We start from the raw sequence: 20,000 nt of genomic DNA, 5'->3' as shown, positions 1-20,000 counted from the left end.
TTTTCCATAACAGTTATCACAAGACCTGTTTGGGTTGATTCTCTTTGTATCAAAAAATTGTTTTCCAGGCTGGAAATGCTTTCTAGAGGGAGACACTTGTTTTTATACAATACTGTAACCTTTACTAGAGCACAAAAGGCTATTTGAAAATAAAGCTTATGTTACAGACACTGGTATTCCTGAACTTAAGTACCTTTTTGTGAGGAATTTATGAAAAGATTTTAATAAGGAATAGTGATTTTGTGTCACACCTACTCTTTATTTTCCTGACCAAACTTTATTATTTGGGCACTCCCTGCTTTTTCTTCAACCACATCAGCTACCTATTCAGGGCTGTTGAGATGATCAGGAAACGGTAGTGTGAGAAAATTACTGGCTGGGAAGTTTGGAATCGATGTGTGTTTTTGTTTGTTTGTTTTCCTAGAGAACAAAACTGCCAAATTTAAGTCAGAAATAGAGCACATTTTGGGCCGAATAAATTAACTCCGTGTAGCATTTACCTGCTCCCCCAAATCACTAACTACTACCTTCTCTGAAGACATGACTTTAACGTGTTTTATCTGCTCTTAGCGCTTCACTTTTGATTTCTGTAGTCAAGGATGGGCTAATTTCTGCATTCAAGAAATAGTTAATCCATTATGTTGTCATTTAATTAACTATGGTAATTTGTTATGTTAATTCATGGTGTTCTAGAAATTAACCATTAATTATTTCCTGATTGCATCAAATTGGTAATTGCGTTGTATATTTACATTTTTAAAATTTTATATGAATGCTGTTCCTCTTGGAAGTAAAACCTCCGCGTAGCTAGAAACAGGTTTAGGGATCCTCAAGGTCATGCCCCACTTCGCCTGCACACCATAGTCTAAAGTTTCATTACTTAGATTCCTGGACCAAATTGATATATATATACTATGTAGAGAATTACATATTTGAACTCTGTCACCTGGTTTCTGTGGTCTTCCATACATCCATTCTGGACTTAGTAGTGTGAGGCAACAAGCCAGAACGTATCCTTTTACCTGAGATTAGTGAGAGCCACATCCTTTACATTTGGATTTATAAATCACCTTTATATTTTTTTTTTCTTCCAGAAGCCCAACCTTAGTAAAAAATATACCTACCAGTTTAGGCTATGGAGCAGCTCTGAATGCCAGCTTGCAGGTAATATCATTAAATGTGCCTTCCCATTATCCTCGGATCTGAATGTTTTGGCTTATTTTTTTTTTTTTTTTTTTTTTTTTGGCCTGGCTTTGTATTTAGGTGAGATTGTGATTATTCTTAATAGTTGGTTTATCGTCCAAGTAAGTTGTAGTACCTAGTACTGTAGAAAACACTGGTTCTAATTCAAGCTACTTTTGATGTGAAGAAGCAAGAAGGACACCCTGTGGCAAAATCTGGAACACTCGGTTTTCCTGCAAAGGCTAGATTGATAGAAGCTTTTGCAAATGCATGTGGCTGTGCATTAATATTTATCCAGGCTGTCATAAATGATTTCACATCCTAGTGTTGGGGAACATGGTGCTTGTGGCAAAAACTTTAAAGTTTAATTATAATATATAATTTTTATGCAGAGGAGGCAAATGTCAGGACTTCTTTATTTTGAGTTAAGTTCTGGTCATTTTTAAACAGCAGACCAACTGCTTATATTATCTTGGGGTATTTCACTATACGTGAGGATACACTATTCCATTATGTGGGAGGCTGAAACATGAGTGAGAAAGTTTGCTGGGAGAACTATTGTTTCTAGTTGAACAGCACACTTAATTTCCTTGGTATTGCTGCCACAAGTTGCCAGTTAGGAACGTTTGTCTTTCCCATACATTTTCTTGAAATGCTTCTAAAATAGCTGTATCAGAATTGAAACCCGTTAGAAGAAGATAGATGTTTTAAAAAGTATTTGAAAGGGCATTTCCAGAGTTGTCTTACACCCTCTTCATTTCACTAGGCTGCCTTGGCAGAGAGCAGTTTACCTTTGCTAAGTAACCCTGGACTGATCAATAACACCTCCAGTGGCCTGTTGCAGGCCGTCCACGAAGACCTCAATGGTTCCCTGGATCACATCGACAGCAATGGGAACAGCAGCCCGGGCTGCTCACCTCAGCCGCACATGTAAGTGGGGCTAACAGACTCCAGAAGGGGAAGAACCGATATTCCTAGGCTTCTAGCATTTACTAGTCTTCTGAAGTTTTGAATGGTGGATAAGTAAAAAATACAAGTTTAAATGGAGTTAAACTGCACTGTGTTTGTGATACGAAAAAGTGTCTCAGAACTGGTTTTAATAAACCTTTTAGATTCTCTCCAGTGTCCTATAATAATTGTACTAGCAGTCCTCTACAAATTCTTAGTACTACTAACATTCCCTTGGGAGTATAGCGGTGTCTAAGACGAGTCTCCATCTAATGGATCATTATCACAGTTTGGTTTGTATGGTCCAATAAGAATATTCATGATGGAACACGTTGTCATAATTTTTACTACTATTACAGGTCTCTAAACCATTTATGAACTGTAGTCAAGGTATTTCCCGTTTTTATAAACCGTAAAATGCAAAGTTTAACTGTTAGACACAGTTTACATAGAAGCCGGTAAAGTGTAACTTTTTGCCTGTCTTATAAATCAGTGTAATTACATATTCAACTTTAATTACTGGTGCGTCTGTATTGGCAAGGTTTATATGTTATATTTTATGCAAGACTACGATTCCTATTAATATTTAGCAGCTAACTATATCATTAATTACTCTAAAATCTTTCCCCTACCATCTTTTTAATGGAGCTGAGAGAGTAGATGTATTAAAAATTGATGTATTGTGGATTTCAGAAATGTGTATGACACTTGAAAAAATGTCTGGCCTTATTCAATAGGCCAAGCATATCAGTTTCTTGTTTACTAAAAAGTATGGACCCTGCTAGAACTTAGAGTTCAGGAGGAAAAGTTAGAATCTGAATCCTGAACAATCCATTCAGTTGTTAGAATGAGTTTTAACTTAATGTCCATACTTCTGAGAGTTAAACATCACATACTTCTAATTTCAGGTTATTGAGGTAAGAATAGTACTTCCTCTCATTCTTATATTTTCCTCCCCTATTTTTGTACTAAATATCTAGTCAGAGGCCTGAAAGAGAAATATGGTCTTTCTAGCAGCCTATTTCCATTTGACCTTTCACCAGATATTATTTTTGTTGATTTTTGAGACATCTCATTCTATTTGACATATTAATGTCTTTAAGACCATGTGCCTAATTGCTTTATAGCACTTTTACTCTATCACCTTTGTGAAAAACACACGGTGAACATTAATATATTTTATCAGGTTCCAAACCGTTAACTTTTTCAAAATGGAAAAATTTGTCTTTTAGAAGTGTCTTTAGATGTGTTAAATAATACAAAAGAAGTAATAAAACTTGAAGTAGAGAGAACATATGAATATACGCTCCTGAGAGTAGCAGTACTCTAACACAAGGAAAGTGAGCAATCCAACAAAAGTGTTTATATCCCTGCTTTATCCTCTCAGCCATGCAGTGGGTAGCTTGAGGCCTTTGACTTTCAGCCATTCTCCTGAGGATGCTCGCCCCCTGTATCAAATGCTAAAACAGTAAAACTTTAAAGAGCCAACAAGAGTTAGATACTGTTTTCCCCCTTTAAAGAAGACCAATTTCAGAGAAATGAAAGGTATTCGTAATAAAAGTGTTTAAGCTATTAATGCAACTCCTTGCGCTCCTATATGATATATAGGGGTTGTTATGAACGATATATAGAGGGTATGTAGGGAGGTGGTTTTTAAAACATATGTGTCCAGTGATAAGGATATTAAAATAAAAAATGAATGATTCAATATGATAGTTTATTAAACATTGTGTTTTAGAACCTGAAATAATAATTGGGCTAAATTACAGCATTATTAGGTTACTAGTATTTTTCGTTTGGCAATTGCTATTTTCGATTTTTTCATTGTGTTATTTAGTTACACTTTAATTATAAAAATACCTCAGAAAAAATATTGTGTGTAAAACAATATATAAAAATTGTATATTTAGTGCCTGATGTAGTGCCACTATGGGCTTAGAAAACTAAGATGTTCATAGACAATATATCGTACATTTTATGCTTATATGAATTAGTGCATGTGAAAAATATTTAATGTGTTTTTTCCATAGAGAGATAAAAGGAAAGCTTCCCTCGGCTTTTTGGAAATAGATTTCAGAAAAGACAAAAATTGGAGGAAGACCAAATCTTGTTTTTTCCTAAATTATATAAATTATAATCATGTTTAATTATCTTGCAGAATACTGAGTCAACATTCTCTCTTTGAATCTGTTTCTGCTGCTGTCATTAACGTTTTGTATGTTGGATGTCAAATATTAGTGATGGAATGTCACTTCAGTATTCTATATCTTCATCTTTATAGAGTTTTAAGATGCTTGGACTTAAAAGGCATTTTATGTACATTATTAGACAAAGGAAAATGTTATCTAATTCTCTCCGTCAAAATTTGTCTGCATATAATTGAATGCACTTCAAAGTACTTTTTGAAAATTAAGCAGAAGTGAAAGAATTTTTTTACATTTCAGTAGCATAGTCATGTGTCCTGAAATGAAATCATGGTACTGGTCCTTGTTGTCATTGGTCGGGGGAGGGGAGGGAGTAAGTTAAGCTGATGCAACTGTTGGCAAGAGGCAGAGGGGCCTAGTGGTATTAGTATATGAGCTCTGGTGACAGACTGTGGTGGTTCCAATCCCAGATTTAGCACTTAATAGCTGAGTACGATTTATTTGTTTCCTCAGTTTTCTCAGCTGAAAGTGAGGTAAGTCATAATACTATGTACCTCATAGGATTCCTGCAAATAAAACAAGTGCCTGGAATATAATAATTGCTCCCTGTGTCCCTCATAGTGCCGTATTCAGAGTTACTGATTTATATTACCTCTTGTAATACTTCATTACTGCTGTAAAGGAGACCATAAACAATATAAAAATATTTTGCATTTTAATACATTTTTTTGTAGGCTCTCCATAACTGTGTGGTTACTTTCTTTGATAGTCAGTCCCTTTGCTTTTCCTCCCACCTCCTCTTATAATTCATGAAGTAAGCAGATCCATAAGAAGTGAAAGAACGTGAGACAGGAATTTATGGTAGGGAGCACCTTACTCAGACTCAAGGAGATAAGAGATTTTTGAGATAAGAAGAAGATGTTATCTGAGGTTGGAGGCAACGAATAATCCAAATAGAATAATATCAACCCAGAACAGGAGCTCACGATATGTGCCTGGAGAACATTGCATATGAGGTTTGACAGGAATGTAGAATATATGAAAGGAGACCAGACTGTTGAATACTTTAAATGTCAAGCTGTGGTGTTTGTTTTGATCAGTATGGAGCTTACTAATGTTATAAGCTTGGGTTTCACATGACCAGAGATGTGCTTTAGGAAGAGTAATCTGAACGTGTACTGAATGAACCATGCCTGAATGAAACTCAAGTGAGGTAGGATATTCTGGAGTTGGGAGAGACTGGAAGCAGATGAGTCCTTGCAGGATGTAGTATCTGACTTAAGTACAAGACAGCGAGTGGAGAGCAAGGAATCCATACAAGAAGTGCTGTGAAGAGAAATACAGAACAAGACCACTGACTGAATGCTGGGGACAAAGAGGAAAATTAGGAAAATTCATAGCAACTGTAAAAGCCCATGAAGAGAAATAGAGGGCAGAAGAGGACAGGCTCAGGGGGGAAAACGGTGATGAATTCAGTATTATCCTACTTGCTGAATCCAAGAACGTAAATGTCCTTAGATTCAGGAAACAACAAAACTGAAACTGTTTCTTCATTTAGTCTTTTTATTCAACTCCAGAATAGTAAAATAAAGAAGTATTCCTGAGGTTGATAGAAAAGATGTTTTGAAGCTTTGGAAGAGTAGAATAACTATGGTTTAGTGCTTCTCATAAATTATTTTTAGAGAACAAGAGAGGCCAAATTATCATCCATATTCTTCATTTTGACGCTCCATATGTAACACTTCCCCGCGCTGTGGCTTTCCCTCTTAGAGTGCCCTGAATGAAGGCTTTTGCCAAACTAGTGCATTTATTTTGCCTTAACTCTTTGCCTTTCTTCCCTTTCCTTTTTCATTCTCCTCTCTTACCTAAATTCTACCTTTCCTTAAGGGCCTCATCCTATTTTTCCAGGAGGCTTTCCCAAGTAATTTTGCAGTCAGGACCTACCCTCTGGTCCACATTTCTGAAGAGCTGGCTGCTTGTATCATTATCAGGAACTAACGCGGTGTGTGTGTGTGTGTGTGTGTGTGTGTGTGTGTGTGTGTGTGTGGTCACGCACATGTGTGCTTGCACATGTGCATGCTCATTTTGCAGTTATCTCTGGCTTAATGGCAGGTCCCTTAAGGACAAAGACTATGTTTTAGACATATTATAGTATATGAAACCCCTAACACATTATACCATACAAAGTAAGCACTCAATAACCATATGATAGTGATTATGAAGAATCAAATGGGAGGTGACAGTTAATGAGAAATGGTTTGACTTCACGAGGTAATCTCTCCAAAAGTACAATCCAGGATTCTCTTAGAACTCTGAAGAAGGGAGAAGAAAAGATTTTTAGGAAGAAGAGATAAGGAAATAGAATGCTAGCTAAGAGATCTTTCTAAATATTGGCAGAGTGTGTTTGTGAACTTTTATTTTTAATTTTAATTATTTAGTTAATATGTATTTTATAATTGTCCAGAGTTATGTCAATAGCAAGTGATAGACCTTCACCGCATTCGTGATTATCCTCCCAGACCTTGTTAAATTTTATTTATCTTGTTGAAGGTGAAATGAAAAAAAAAATTATTGCGATTAATACAGTATTAATCAGATGTATGTTCAAGAGGATTTTAGCAGAAAGTAGGACAGGGTAAAGTCAGGTGGAATAATACAGATTTTACCTAATAATTTTTTGAAATTGTTTTGACTCTTTTCGATCAAGTAGATTTCTACAATTTATTTTCTGCTGCTATTGTAAGAGATCTAGACCCATCATGGTCTGAACAAAAGTAAAGAATACTTCCTGTAAGAGTCTAAGTATCATTACAATTTATAATACTCTTCCCTTCTGCATCTCAGCGCCAATATTCCCTGATTACCTGACTTTTCAGAGTTTTATAGATTATGGATAAAATTACTTTAGATTCCTATTTTATACCGGTGTTTGCCTCTTATAAAAACTACCTGAAGAGTTAGGATTGATGCTATGTTCAGGTGGAAATAATTTGAACTTACTTTCTTCTCCCATGTGTTAGACTTAAATGAATGAGAAGAGAAGAAAACGTTTGGAGAAGACCTGGAAGGTGAACTCACACTGGTAGAATCAATCCATTTCCTGTCTCCTTCCAAACCTGAGGCAAAAAGAGAAATTTAATGATGTACCCGCCATATTTAGTTCAAATCAGTTGTTTCTTTTTTATTAAGCAATTGTTTCTCCTCACTCTCAGTAAGTTGGCTCAGGTTTGCCTTTTCTTCCTCTTATGAAAATGTTAAATGAGGTTCCCATTTTTATGTTTTCAAATTTTGTTTCTAGAGATCAAAACGAATGTTCTTCCTGAGCTGGTTTTGTATGGAGGGCTCCCCGCACAAAGCCTTCCATTGTCATGCCGTTCCCCTTTCTGATTATTAGGGTCTCCTACTGTTGAGTTTTCAGATCATTTCTTACGTGTCATTCCTGAATCCTCTTAGTCTCCGTGCCATTTCAAAGTTCTACTTGCTAATATTCTATATTAGTTGCAGGTGATTATTTTTTCTGCCTCTTATTAAAGCAAATGTTTGAAGTTTGCGAGTTAATGAACTTCTATATAGAATCAGAATGTTAATATGGCTCATGTAAGACTAGAAAGTATATTTGTTGTGTTCTTCGAAGCCAAAACTTTAGGGTAAGGAAATCAAAGTCTGCGGCATTGCACAAAAGGAGTAGTGTAGTGTTATTCCAGGACTGCAATGGAGATCACATTAATCTTTTTTATTAACATGTTGAATGCACATTCCACACGCCCCAGAACTTTCTATGCATTGCATGTCCCAGTCAGTCATCTTTACAACATCCTCTGCTTCTTGAGAACCTCAGTTCGTTATATCACTCCAATGATAAACTTCAGCCTCTCCTAGCAATAATACTTTGCAACCAAAGACAGCTAAAAGGGACTGCTAGATGCCCGTTTTGTGCAACAGTATTGAAAATCTAATATAAATTATGAAATGTCACGAAACATAATGAAAATATTCAAGTATGTAATATTACCTTTCTTCCTTCTATTCTCTGTGGCTGCCTTAAAATTTAAATTGCTGTTTGTAGGCACATGTAGAATTTGCAGACCCTACACCTTTGGTTGGTGATATTTTATATAAAATCCCTACAGATCTTAGATCTTTCTGTGGACAAAAGCATTTGAAATTGGAGTGGCTCTGTATATCAGAGGAAAGCAGTTGAAAGTGACTGACAACTTGAACAAGTGGAATGCTCATTGTTTTCATGCCTGTTAAGCCTGCACTATTTTTGCTGATATTTTGGATCATTAAGTTGCATTAAGAAGATCTCTAAACATAAAAGCATATTTTTGCTTTACATGTCTTCACAGATTTTTTAATTCACAATTTTTCATTTATCTTTAATTTTTTTTTTCCTAACATTTCTGGGCCTCATAATTTTCATTCTGATTTAATTCTATTTTTATTTAACTTCTAAACTTTTTTATTAACTTTGCTAGTTAGCTTTGAGATCTCTTTCCAAAGTGATGGTACAGAACTTATGACTATGCCAGCTCTTTATTATCTCTTTTTTTTTTAAGTGCTACAAGTATGGCTCAGTAGCCACTGTTCTTTTTTACATTATTCCAGCCCCCGTATGTGGCACTTACAGCTCATTCTAGTTCCTCCTAATAAAAAGATCCTCCCAGAGATACAGTGCCTTCAGCTAAAAAGTGCTGTATCCCCACCGTGCCAATAGTGGAAATTTGTGGGTTCCTGTAGGGTTTTAAAGGATTTTTATAGAACTATACAGATGGTATTTAAGTTTTGTGTTATGAATCCCCGCAATTTAGGCAAAGGGTGTCAGAAAACTTTTAGGTGACAGTATTGTAGCTAACTGCTTCTGTTTTATATCTAAAGAAGATACTTTGTTAGAAGGTACATCTTCCTTTGCACTAACACTATTTGAGACTTAGAAATGTTCTTTTGCTGAGGGTCAAAAAGTAATTGACTGAATTGTTTAAAAATGAATATTGTTATTCAGTATTTTTTCCTTCTAGTACCAGGGGGAAATACCATAGTACCATGTATACCCATATGGTATTTTAACTTCAGCTTTTGACATAGGGCTTAGGGAAGTGGCTGTCTATTTGGTGATATGGGTATTTTATGACTAAAGATATTTATTATGTAAAGTTAACGATCACTTCAGAATATTACTTAATGTGAAGATACTTTACATAAGAAATTATATTTTAATATGTGTTAAAATTATATGCATTTTGACTACTTTGGGGGAATTTTAAACTGACCTTTCAAATAAGTACAACAATGTATTTAAAAACTTTGACACCAATAAACACAGTTTAAAACTTTATCTCAGGGTTCCTACATTCCATAAGTAGTTTCTATCATTAGGATAGAATTAAACAATTTATATAAGCAACAGATGACCAAATAATTTCACATAACTAGTGGAAACTGACATTCTTCAGTTTGCTCAACATTATCTTAATCTTTGAGCACTGAAAATGGTGTAAAATCAGCAAGACATTTAAAAGGCAGGAGCAGAAGTTATCATTGGTCACATAATGTTATCTAACTCTTGATAAATTTACCATTTGCAACACTAAATCTCAGGTCCCTTTTGTTAATTAGCAGGTCAGAGAAAGACATAATCCACTAGATTTAGAATAAAAGATATTGTTTTTACTCCCTATTCCATTCTCATGCTAAGAACTAACAGAGCATAGCTAAGCACAGTTCAGGAGGAAACTGAACATTGAGTCAGTCCTGTGGTTTAATTTGAGCAAAGGAATAGCTCCAGCAGAGCAGCCAGTCTCAGAGATTAGATAGACCTAATGACACGAACCATATGTAATCCTGGTGAAGAGCCATCTCTGTCAAGATATCCAAGAAACAGCTTCGCCAGGAGCAAGCAGTGAACGGGCAGCATCCCATCAGGGAAGCTTGGCAAAGGAAATAGACAACAGTCCAGAAAAGATGGGTGAGCCATGTCAGCGAGGGCTGCCCAGAGCCATACTATAGCCCAACTATAGGACTTTGAGGTCCTGATCTTCAAGGAATCAGAACCCTAATTATCAATGAGAAATTAGAGAGAAACAGGAACATATACTTTGTGTACCATATGCCCATCCTGACATTTCTGACTGAAACTTGGTCCAAGGAACAAGGCAAAAAAGATTTTTGGGTGAATGGTTCAAAGGAGTTTTGGAGCAGCAGCAAAGCTGACTTAATGGCCAAATGTCAAGATGTAATTTAGATTTTCTTTCATTTCTCTGACCAATAGATTAGAAATATAAAAGTCCTTAGATCTATACCTGAATGGTTATTGAAAGCTACCATTTATGAGACACAAAATGGAATGGTACCAATTGTATCTCAATGGGCAACTATTTTGATTCTGAGATTGAGCACAGTATATTTGTACTCCTCAATGATCAAAGTAATTACATTTATATTTTCATTTTATTACAGCTGTTCTGATCACATCTATTTTATAAATCAAATGGTAAATCTTAAAGATTTAATTGTGCTTTTTATAATCAGCACTACAGCAAAACTATGTGAAATCATTTGGGAGTGAGCCTCCAAATCATGTAAAATCCAGTTTCTTTAAACAATGTTGTATAAATTTGAATAAATTATAATATGTTGAAGGTAAGGACAAGAAATCTTAGAGAAATTTCATATACATATATATGCATGCGATTTATAAAATTAGGTTGCATTAACCTTAATCCACCTTTTTGTTATATTTCTTAGAACTTCTGTTGACTTTAAATGGAACTTTGGAACTCTGCCTTGGGGTCAGATCTTTTGGGATGTAGAATAGAATTATAAAATGCATTCTTAAGAATGGCAGTGTGTAGCTTAGAAGAGAAAATGTTATTACAATTATCAGAATATAATATTCCTTTGCAATCAAACACTTAAATGGCTGCATTTTCTAGAAAGTAGAATATGGGAGTTACAAGATTTATTAAATATATTAGTATTAAAGTTGTATTCTGACTTCAAGATGAAAAATTAAAATTTATTTGGCTGTTTGTCCTTAGCCACAGTGAAAAGGTATGAGAAACTTTGTAGGGCAGTTTCTAATTACATTCTGAATAAAGCAAACTAAACAAGGTATATATGGCATGAGGAATCATTTGTTCACTCCAATTTTTCTATCCTCTTTTAATGGTTGTACATTTCTGAGAGGAGGAATATTTTCCTTTACATCCATAAATAAGCAGGATTTTTATCTACTGAACTGGAATAATGGTTCTGGGTACTGTCCTAATGGCAACTATGTGCAAACTCATCCAAATCAAAAGGAAGGTCAGTTCGTTCAACATAAGAATGTCTGTGGTAAATGTTAATTTACAAGAGAGAAAACAGTCTTGAAAAACAATAAAATTTGAAAAATATTGAATCATAGTAGTAAAGATCTGTTTTATAATTTCTTAATTGATAAAATAAGAGCTAATTTATCATTTCTAGTTGTTTTTAATTATTTGACCTTCTTATTCACTTCTGTACACAAGAGAATTAAATATTTCTCTAACGTGTGCTTAAATTTAGAATATAAAATTCTAGATTTTAGTGAAAGAAATCAGAATTATCATTTCAAAAGAATAAAATCATAAATAGGATTAATTAAATAATTTCTTAATGACTATATAAATAACTTCAGTTGTTTAATTACTCACATTAGCCTAAGATCATTTCTCATTTTAAAAAGTACTTGCAAAATGTTTTCTTTTAAAAGTAAACTTTTCCATTTAAAACTTTAGTTTCATTTTTTAGGTTATTTCTGTGATATGTTAAACTAAAATACTTCCTAAATAAAATATTACTCTAAAAGTTACAAATGTTTAATTTAAGAAATGTGAATTGTTTCTCATTTCAACCTGACTTTGTACAAATGGAGATACCTAAACTTGCAGTTTTTATAAATCTACCATTAAATTCCAAATATAATTATATCATTTCCTTGTACATATACTAGAAGGAAATTAGTAAAATTGAATTTCCACAATCTCCATTTTTCATATGCTTTCTAAATGAGCATCAATTATTTTACCAGTTTCCCTGTGAAACGTCTTTGGAAAAAAAATGACTTTTTAAAAATGTTGTATTTGATGTGGTTATAGCTTCCAGGATAGCTACTCAAAAATAACAAACAAAACCAAAAACTGAGCCTCATGAAACTAAATCTTCCATTTTAATAAAGGAGTCTGTGTTTGTATTTTGGAATCCATTTTACATCTCCAAAACAATGATACTTATGTGGTAAGCATGAAGGTTTTGCCATTGGCAAATTTGAACTAATTGAATAAAAATTTATTCAAACACATATGAAATTACAAAGTACTAATCATACACTTTGATTTTTAAATGCTTATAGTAGTTATCATTATTCATTCAAAGGCTTTGTGCCAAGTACTAAATAGACATTATAGACAGTTAAAAGGAAGTCTCATCTTCTCTAAGTATTTCCTTTTAATTACAAAAATTTTGATGCTATTTTGTGAGTCAAAACCTATGCAAATCAATGGACAGCCTTAGCCTATAGCGATACTAAGTCTATTCTGATATTTTTTAATGTCATTAATCAAGAGTTAAGATATAACAATATATGAGATAAAGAAGAATTTGTATGATTGTAAACATTTTCTTTTAGAGTTAATCAATGTATCCCATGTAGGTTAAAGGTATACAAACTAAATTAAGTAGAAGTATCAAGAAACTTAAAAGTCAAGAACTTGAATAAATCGGTATTGAGTAGGAAATAGATGCGTGGTTTAAGGTCTACACATATTTCAGTACGTTCAATATGTTTCTCAATGTACTGTATATATAAATTCATTTTACTGGATAAAGATTGCTATATTGGGCCAAATAAAATTATTTTCCATAGTAAAACTGAAGCATGAAGGCCTTAATGCTATTTCTGAGGATAGGTTTTTGACTATTATCTGGGGAGTAACATTTTTTATATTAATGATCCGCAGTTACTGATAGAAGCATGTTATATCCTTCAGGTATGCTAGGGCAATTATTCTTATAGGACTTTTAAGATGTATCATGTCACCTTTTTAAGATGTATCGTGTATCATGTCTCATGTATCATGTTTATTACTATTTTTCAATAAGTATACGTTACTTAATGTATTTAACTTTTTCTCAAACAACTAGGATTATCTGAAGAAAGATATAAGGGGGTCTCCTAAAATGAGTAAATCGCATAAAAACAATTTTACCTAGTCTTACCTTTAGTCTTGACTTGTAAATGTTTGATTAAATTAACTTTACATTGCCTGAAATCGCCCATATTGTAGAGATGAGCCATTAATTGTAAGTTTTTCTTCACAGCATTTGTTGATATCTATCATAACATTTAAGACTTAAAATTTTTATCATTAGTATTAATAAATATTGTATTTATGAAGGGCCCAATCAAATTTACATTGTGCCACTGAATTACTCATAAATGATGACACTGTATAACTCTAAGATATTGCTCCCAAATTCCTGTCCAGTTTCATCCTGTAGGTAATCCTCTCTAGGAAGATTGCCCATGCCAAGGCAAAAGAATGATCTATTCTCTTGGTGATATCTAAATAAAGAAACACCATTGTGTTTCTATAGTCTAACATCTATTGACTTAAACATGTTTTGAATATCTCAGTTTCAGAGAACTTTATTCATAGTACTTCCTTATTTTAAAGAAAAAATAGGAACAGTTTATAGGATCTTTTACTTAGTCTTAAGGAGAAAATGAAGACAATTTACATTTCTTTAGAGAACATACAGTGTGATCACAATCTAAAAAGGTAAAGTTTTCCATTTTAATTTGACTCTGCTGTAGGGTGTTGGCAACAATAACATTTCTTCTGCCTTTCACTGGTGCCTTGGGTACTTATAAATTTCACAACTAAAGGAGCAACACATTTCTTTAGGCAACAAATCAGTCTATTAATGTAGCTAGTCCTCTCTTTGTGTTTTTGGTATATACCATTATGAGGGTGGGCTGTAACACTGAGCAATTAAACTAGAGCATAAAAACCAACTGCTACTTTGCATTTCCTTCTGGTAGAGGCTTGGCAGGTTGAATGGAACAGAGATGTTTCATTCATTTAAGTTGAATAAACATTTCTTGAGCACCTATTATGTCCGACATAGTCTGTTGGAAACTGGCAGATGACCTGTTATCTACAAAGAGGTAGAACTCTAATCCAGGGATGGATATGTACAAAGATACCAAGTAAAGGAAGGAAGAGAGTTATAAGCAAATTGCAAATTAAGTGTACACATGCATATGGAGAATCATGAAAGTCTTCATGGAGGAGATAGCTTTGAGTTATGCTTAACATGAAATCAATTTTTAGGTTGAACTTTATGAAATTATTGATATTTGACTGGGTTTTTTTTTTGCTTACAGAAATAGCAATCTTAAACCTTTCAACCTAACATTAAACAGAGATGAGGAAAGAGAAGATAGATACAAAGGATTTGAGGGTATGAGCAAATGTGACTAAGATACAAAGCATGAGTCTCATTCAGAGAATAGATCATTCTTTTGCCTTGGCATGGACAATCTGCCTAGAGAGGAATATGTGTAGGATGAGACTGGACAGGTATTTGGGAACCATAGCTTAGAGTTCATTAATCTCCAAGCTGATGACAGGGTAGGGGCATTGAAAATTCACCAATTATTTGGAGATCCTTAGCAAGACCCTCAAGGGTATATGTTACCTACTTTTAAAAAGACTTACCCTTCTTTGCTACTCATCCCTGGATATACTGTATTTTTTCACTTGAAAAAGTGTCCACACTTTTTTTATGCCATTTTCCCTCAATATTCAGTTTTAAAATATATTTTTCTTTAAGATGACATAAGAACTCAGACTGAAAATTAAAAACAAAATTTCCAGAGATCAAGTATCAGCAGCCTTTATAAACGTGGGCATTGCTTCTGCTAGCAGCTTGATCACAATGAGGACTGTAGAGAAATTTGTTTCAAAATCTTCCCATCTTCTACTTTCTGATATCCAAGCATTCCAGGATCTGCTTCCCCTCTTCCTCGAGCGATTAAAATGACAAATATAAAGATTCATCAAAATTGAATGAGTTATGAAGAGTCATCATCTACTTTAACTTTTAGAAATTTTGACAGAGATTTAGGCTCTTCTACCTTCTTGGTAGAGTATAAAAGGGAACTATTTCACATACATATAAATTTAAAAGCAGTACATACAAAACTTTTTAGTCCACAACCAATAGCCTTAATTCTTCACTTCTCTCCACGTTTCTAATCCTGCTACCTTATTCCTGACCATCATGACCTTATTACACTGTTTTAGTAAACTCCTAGCTGGTTACCTTACCTCCAGTGGCCTACGTTCCATCTACGTTTTGCAAATTAATCCTCCTAAAACTCTTCTATCTTTTCACTGCCATGCTCAAAAACCATCAATAGCCCTTCAGCTGGCAGAGAATAAATTTTAAACTCCATAAATGCAACTCAAGGGCCCTTCACCATCTGACCTTGTTCTGCTTTCTAACATATTTCTTTATCACCAACCCTCCTTTCCCCATGGCCTCTACACACTCTCAGGATTCCTACAACACATATAAAATTCTCTATTTTTCCCATTTCCACTCAGAATGCCCTTTTCCTCAACTCTGCGTAATGAACATTTTCATATATTTCAAAGCCTACGTGAAGTGACACCTTCCTCCGTCATAGATCATTGACTGAATGCATTGCCAGAATTTTTCTCCCCTCTTTCATAACACTTTGTCTGTTATGGTATAGATCACATTCTGCTTGGCATCGAAGTTACTTGTGTGTATGTCTTACTTCCTCTATTAGACTGAAACTGTATGAGAACAGGAACCATTTTCTGTATCAGCCCCTAGACCAGTAGTTTGCAAATAATGTTTGTTGAATTGATATTTTCACTTCTAGCAAGAAGTAATGTTTATCCTTGTAGAAGTACTTCCATTTCAGCTACTGACTTTCAACCTTTCTGTCAGGAAGTATTAACAGACTTTTATGTCTCTCCATCACTGAATACTTTCCCTCTAACTATCTAAAGAAGTTCCAAATAGCTTTCTAATTCTCCTAAGTGTAAATTACATCAAATTAGGAGGTTGGCTATTCCTTCTTCAAGCAAGAAATTTAAATCACTGCTTTTCTGTAGTAAATAGTAGGTAGTGGACTTGGAATAGTTGAATTGGAAATCTTGTGTTTCATGGACAGAACAATTTTTAAACTGTTCACAATTAATTCCTGGATTCTCGTTTAAATGAACACTCATTATCTACCAAATGGATAATTTGCTTTCAAATCAAAGATGAAGTTACTTCCAAATCCACTTAAAGGAATAGGACATATTTTATCAGGTTTAGAAGAACTACTAAAGTGACTGTCAAGGTAAATATGTCTACCTGCTGTCTCTGCCCTTCTGTGCCAGAAGTTTGTACTCTTCTGTGATAACCTAGATGCCTGGTATGTATTAGGTGCCCAGTAAACAAATGAAGTGCTGGGGAGATTATCCAATCCAGACTTCATAGACTCCTGCCTTAAGATACGTTACAAATAAGTCGATTTATTATCCTTTATTCAAGATCTCACAAATGAGACAGTAAGAAATCAATTATTCCACTAGTTTTTTTCTTTTTGTTCATAAGTTAAGAAAAAGAAAAAAGAAAAACCTAAGTCCTCAGTTTCAGTAGTTTCATTCTATTTGCTCAAAGTAGCTTCTACTTTACTTATTATTAAGGGCTCTATTAAGGACTGCCGCTTAATCTGTAAGACACCTCGAATTGAAACTGAAAGGAGTCGTGCATAAATTTCAAATCAGGGAGGAAAAATGGCATGATGAATATCCAAACCACCCACAATATATCTTCTTCAAACCCAGAAAGAGTTTTATCACCAGGATAGATAGTCAAGAATTTCTCTCGTCTGTCCATCTGAACTTGTTCTTCCTTTACTGTCTTTAATGAATTCCATTAGGAGTATAGATGCTTTGGGATTCTGCTTAGAGACAAATAATCTCTCCCAGCTGTTAACCCCTCCAGTATCACTTAATTGCTATTCCTCTTAGGACACTCATGGCTGGCAATTGTGTACATATTTGAGTACATACTTCTCCCATACCGGACTGCAACTTCTTTGATAGATGTTTAAATGCCTCCACGGTGCCTTATATCTAGAGGGTATGCAATAAACGCGTTAAATTAATCATTGGCAATAGGAGATAATGATAATGTTATTGGCTTTTCCTGTCTAAGTGAGATTGATGCTCTTTATGCCATTACGGACACAGGCGACTTGACTCAACCCACAGCATAAAAGAACTTTTGGCAGAAAATTTATTGTCTATCAGGCTTATATATATTGCTGTGTCTCTTAAAATTTCCATATTTTAGTCAACTTTGAGTTCATCCATTTAAGGTTTCTCCAGCTGAATATATATTATCAGACTTCGTAAACTTCAGTGTACATAGCGCATGTGATGCAGGCCTGGACCATTCAATGCATGTATGTTAATGATTTCACTGACAAGTTATGATGAGGCCTGGGATGGGATGGCTGAGGAGTGTAAGTGCCGGGGCTCCGCCTACCGAACATTTCAACAATGGTCTTTCTACTTTGAAGTTTACTTTCCTCTGTTGATCTAAAAATGGTCAGAGACATGACCTGAGATTTTGGCTTAGTGCCTTAGTGTTCAGGAATGTGTTAGTAAATAATTCTTTGGAATAATTAGAGTAATATGTTATGTTATTCTGTTCCTTTTATACCTTAAATGTACTTTTAAGGAAGTGTAGCTAGTCATTACTTTAATAGCCCTAATGCCTGGCATTTGTATGTGGGGCACTTATATCTTTGTTTTATGACTTTTCTGATATAGTAATAAAAGTCTTAATTTGTAGAAGGGCTAAAATGTTTTTAGAGCTAATTAAGTTCATACGTTGTTTAAAAAGCAATTCATGTATTTATACTATAACTTCTTCCAAAAAAGGATTTAAGGTTGTAATTATATCATGACTGTATCTAACATTGATCACTTATGAGCCAGTCACTGTTCCAAGTGTTTTGCATACACAAAAAATCATTTACTCATAACTACTATGTAAAGTAGGTACTTTATTATCTCTGCTTTATGAATAAAGAAACAGAGGTACAGAGACATTAAGTAACTTCCCCAAGGTCACACAGCTAGGAAGTAAAGGAGCCAGTGTTTAAACCCAAGCATTTTATCCTCAAAGCTCACTGAATTTTTAAACACTATATTATTAACCACTTAACCACTGCTGCATGACTAAAGATTATAAATGAGGTGCCTAAATTATTCAAGATTACTTTATGCTACACTTATAAGTTAATCAAAATACTAAATACATAAAAATTATTGTATTAAATTATACCCTGTTAATTAAAAACCTTTATATGATTCAACTGGAGAAGAGGATATGTAAGGAGGAATCGGTGAGCGCTGCATAGACAGGGAGTTACTTTAAAGGGTTTCCTTTATTTTATTTGAATTGTCAGAGGAGTTTCTTTGGTGAAGGGGAGCATTTTTCCTGGGCGAAAATCTAATTATCCTATAATAGTGTAACACATGGTATCCTGAAGAATTTGGAAAAATGAACACTACAGAGATAGCCCCTTTTTTTCCAGAGATAAATTAAATGACCCTCATATCCTATAATGGGAGGAAGAAGGGAAAGATACTGCTAATGGCTGCGGAAGAGACTAATTTCCCATTCATTCTGCAACCCACCAAAAGCATGTGGTTTCCTTGGGTTTCATTTCCTTTGAATTGGCATACAGGACAAGTGAAAGCATGGAGCTCTCTGAGATCCAAAAGTGAGAAACCTAATATAAATGGAGATAATCATGATAGAATTGTATTTTTATTGAAAAGGATTCCACCAATGTGTAGGCATAGGTACTATAACTTTCAAGCAATTTTATTCCCTGGGATGCTTCAACTTCTCTTGCTACATTTTATTTCGTTTTTAGACATTGTATTGGTGGCAATCGGATATTTTTAGGAACTGAGCATTCATAATTATTGACTCTGGTTTTAGTTTATTTTAGTAAATGAGCAGCCTGACACTGTAGCCTTAAGGGAAAATTTCATTTACATCTTTCTCAGGTCTGATACCTTGTTCACAAACTAATTCTGAGCGAAAGGATTCTAAGAACACTTAATTCCAGAGAGAAATTTCAGTTAACACACATGTACTAGGTGCTTGCTATGGATACAGCTCTCTTGATCTGTGAAGTTCATAGTCTAGTAGGCAAGACACAGTAAGCCACCACCAGAAAGAGTTCAGTACAGTACATGTGATGAAGGCAACGTGAGATAGCAAGAATAACCAGGTTCCAAGAAACATTCCAGAGGCCAGTTGTGTACTAGTCCTGGCTCTGCCTGTATTTATCATAACTCTTGGAAAGTTACTCATTTTCTCATCTGTGAAACAGGAGCATTGGAAAAAATTATGTTTGATACAGTGTTAGGATTCCAAGATTCTATAATTTTGGGTAACAGAATGATCCAAAAAAAAAAAAAAAATGCTTTGGAGGGTCAAAGTAGGAGGTCAGCGAAAGCCAGACAGGTCAAACAGACTCTTTAGAAGTAGATAAGATATAACTTGGTCCTTATATGGTAGACAGGATGTGCATAGGTAGAACACAGTGAGGAAGGGAATGCCAGGTTCTGTGCACACACAGTGAGT

General features: G+C 34.5%; 1 protein-coding gene across 11 annotated transcripts in view; it reads left to right on the top strand.

Annotated features, from left to right (window-relative positions):
- FOXP2 (forkhead box P2) overlaps window positions 1-20,000 on the top strand; it is a 531,392-nt gene that overhangs the window by 501,550 nt on the left and 9,842 nt on the right. For all 11 annotated transcript variants that reach the window (XM_057550253.1, XM_057550257.1, XM_057550256.1 and 8 more), the window contains 2 exons: window positions 1,095-1,164; window positions 1,949-2,112. In XM_057550253.1, the coding sequence (XP_057406236.1) occupies window positions 1,095-1,164; window positions 1,949-2,112 (234 nt within the window). The remainder of the gene's footprint in view (window positions 1-1,094; window positions 1,165-1,948; window positions 2,113-20,000) is intronic.

This window comes from Balaenoptera acutorostrata, chromosome 7 (genome assembly GCF_949987535.1).
Source record: "Balaenoptera acutorostrata chromosome 7, mBalAcu1.1, whole genome shotgun sequence".
NCBI classification, from domain to species: domain Eukaryota; kingdom Metazoa; phylum Chordata; class Mammalia; order Artiodactyla; family Balaenopteridae; genus Balaenoptera; species Balaenoptera acutorostrata.
Note: the sequence above shows the minus strand (reverse complement) of the source record. Positions and strands in the feature narration are given on the sequence as shown.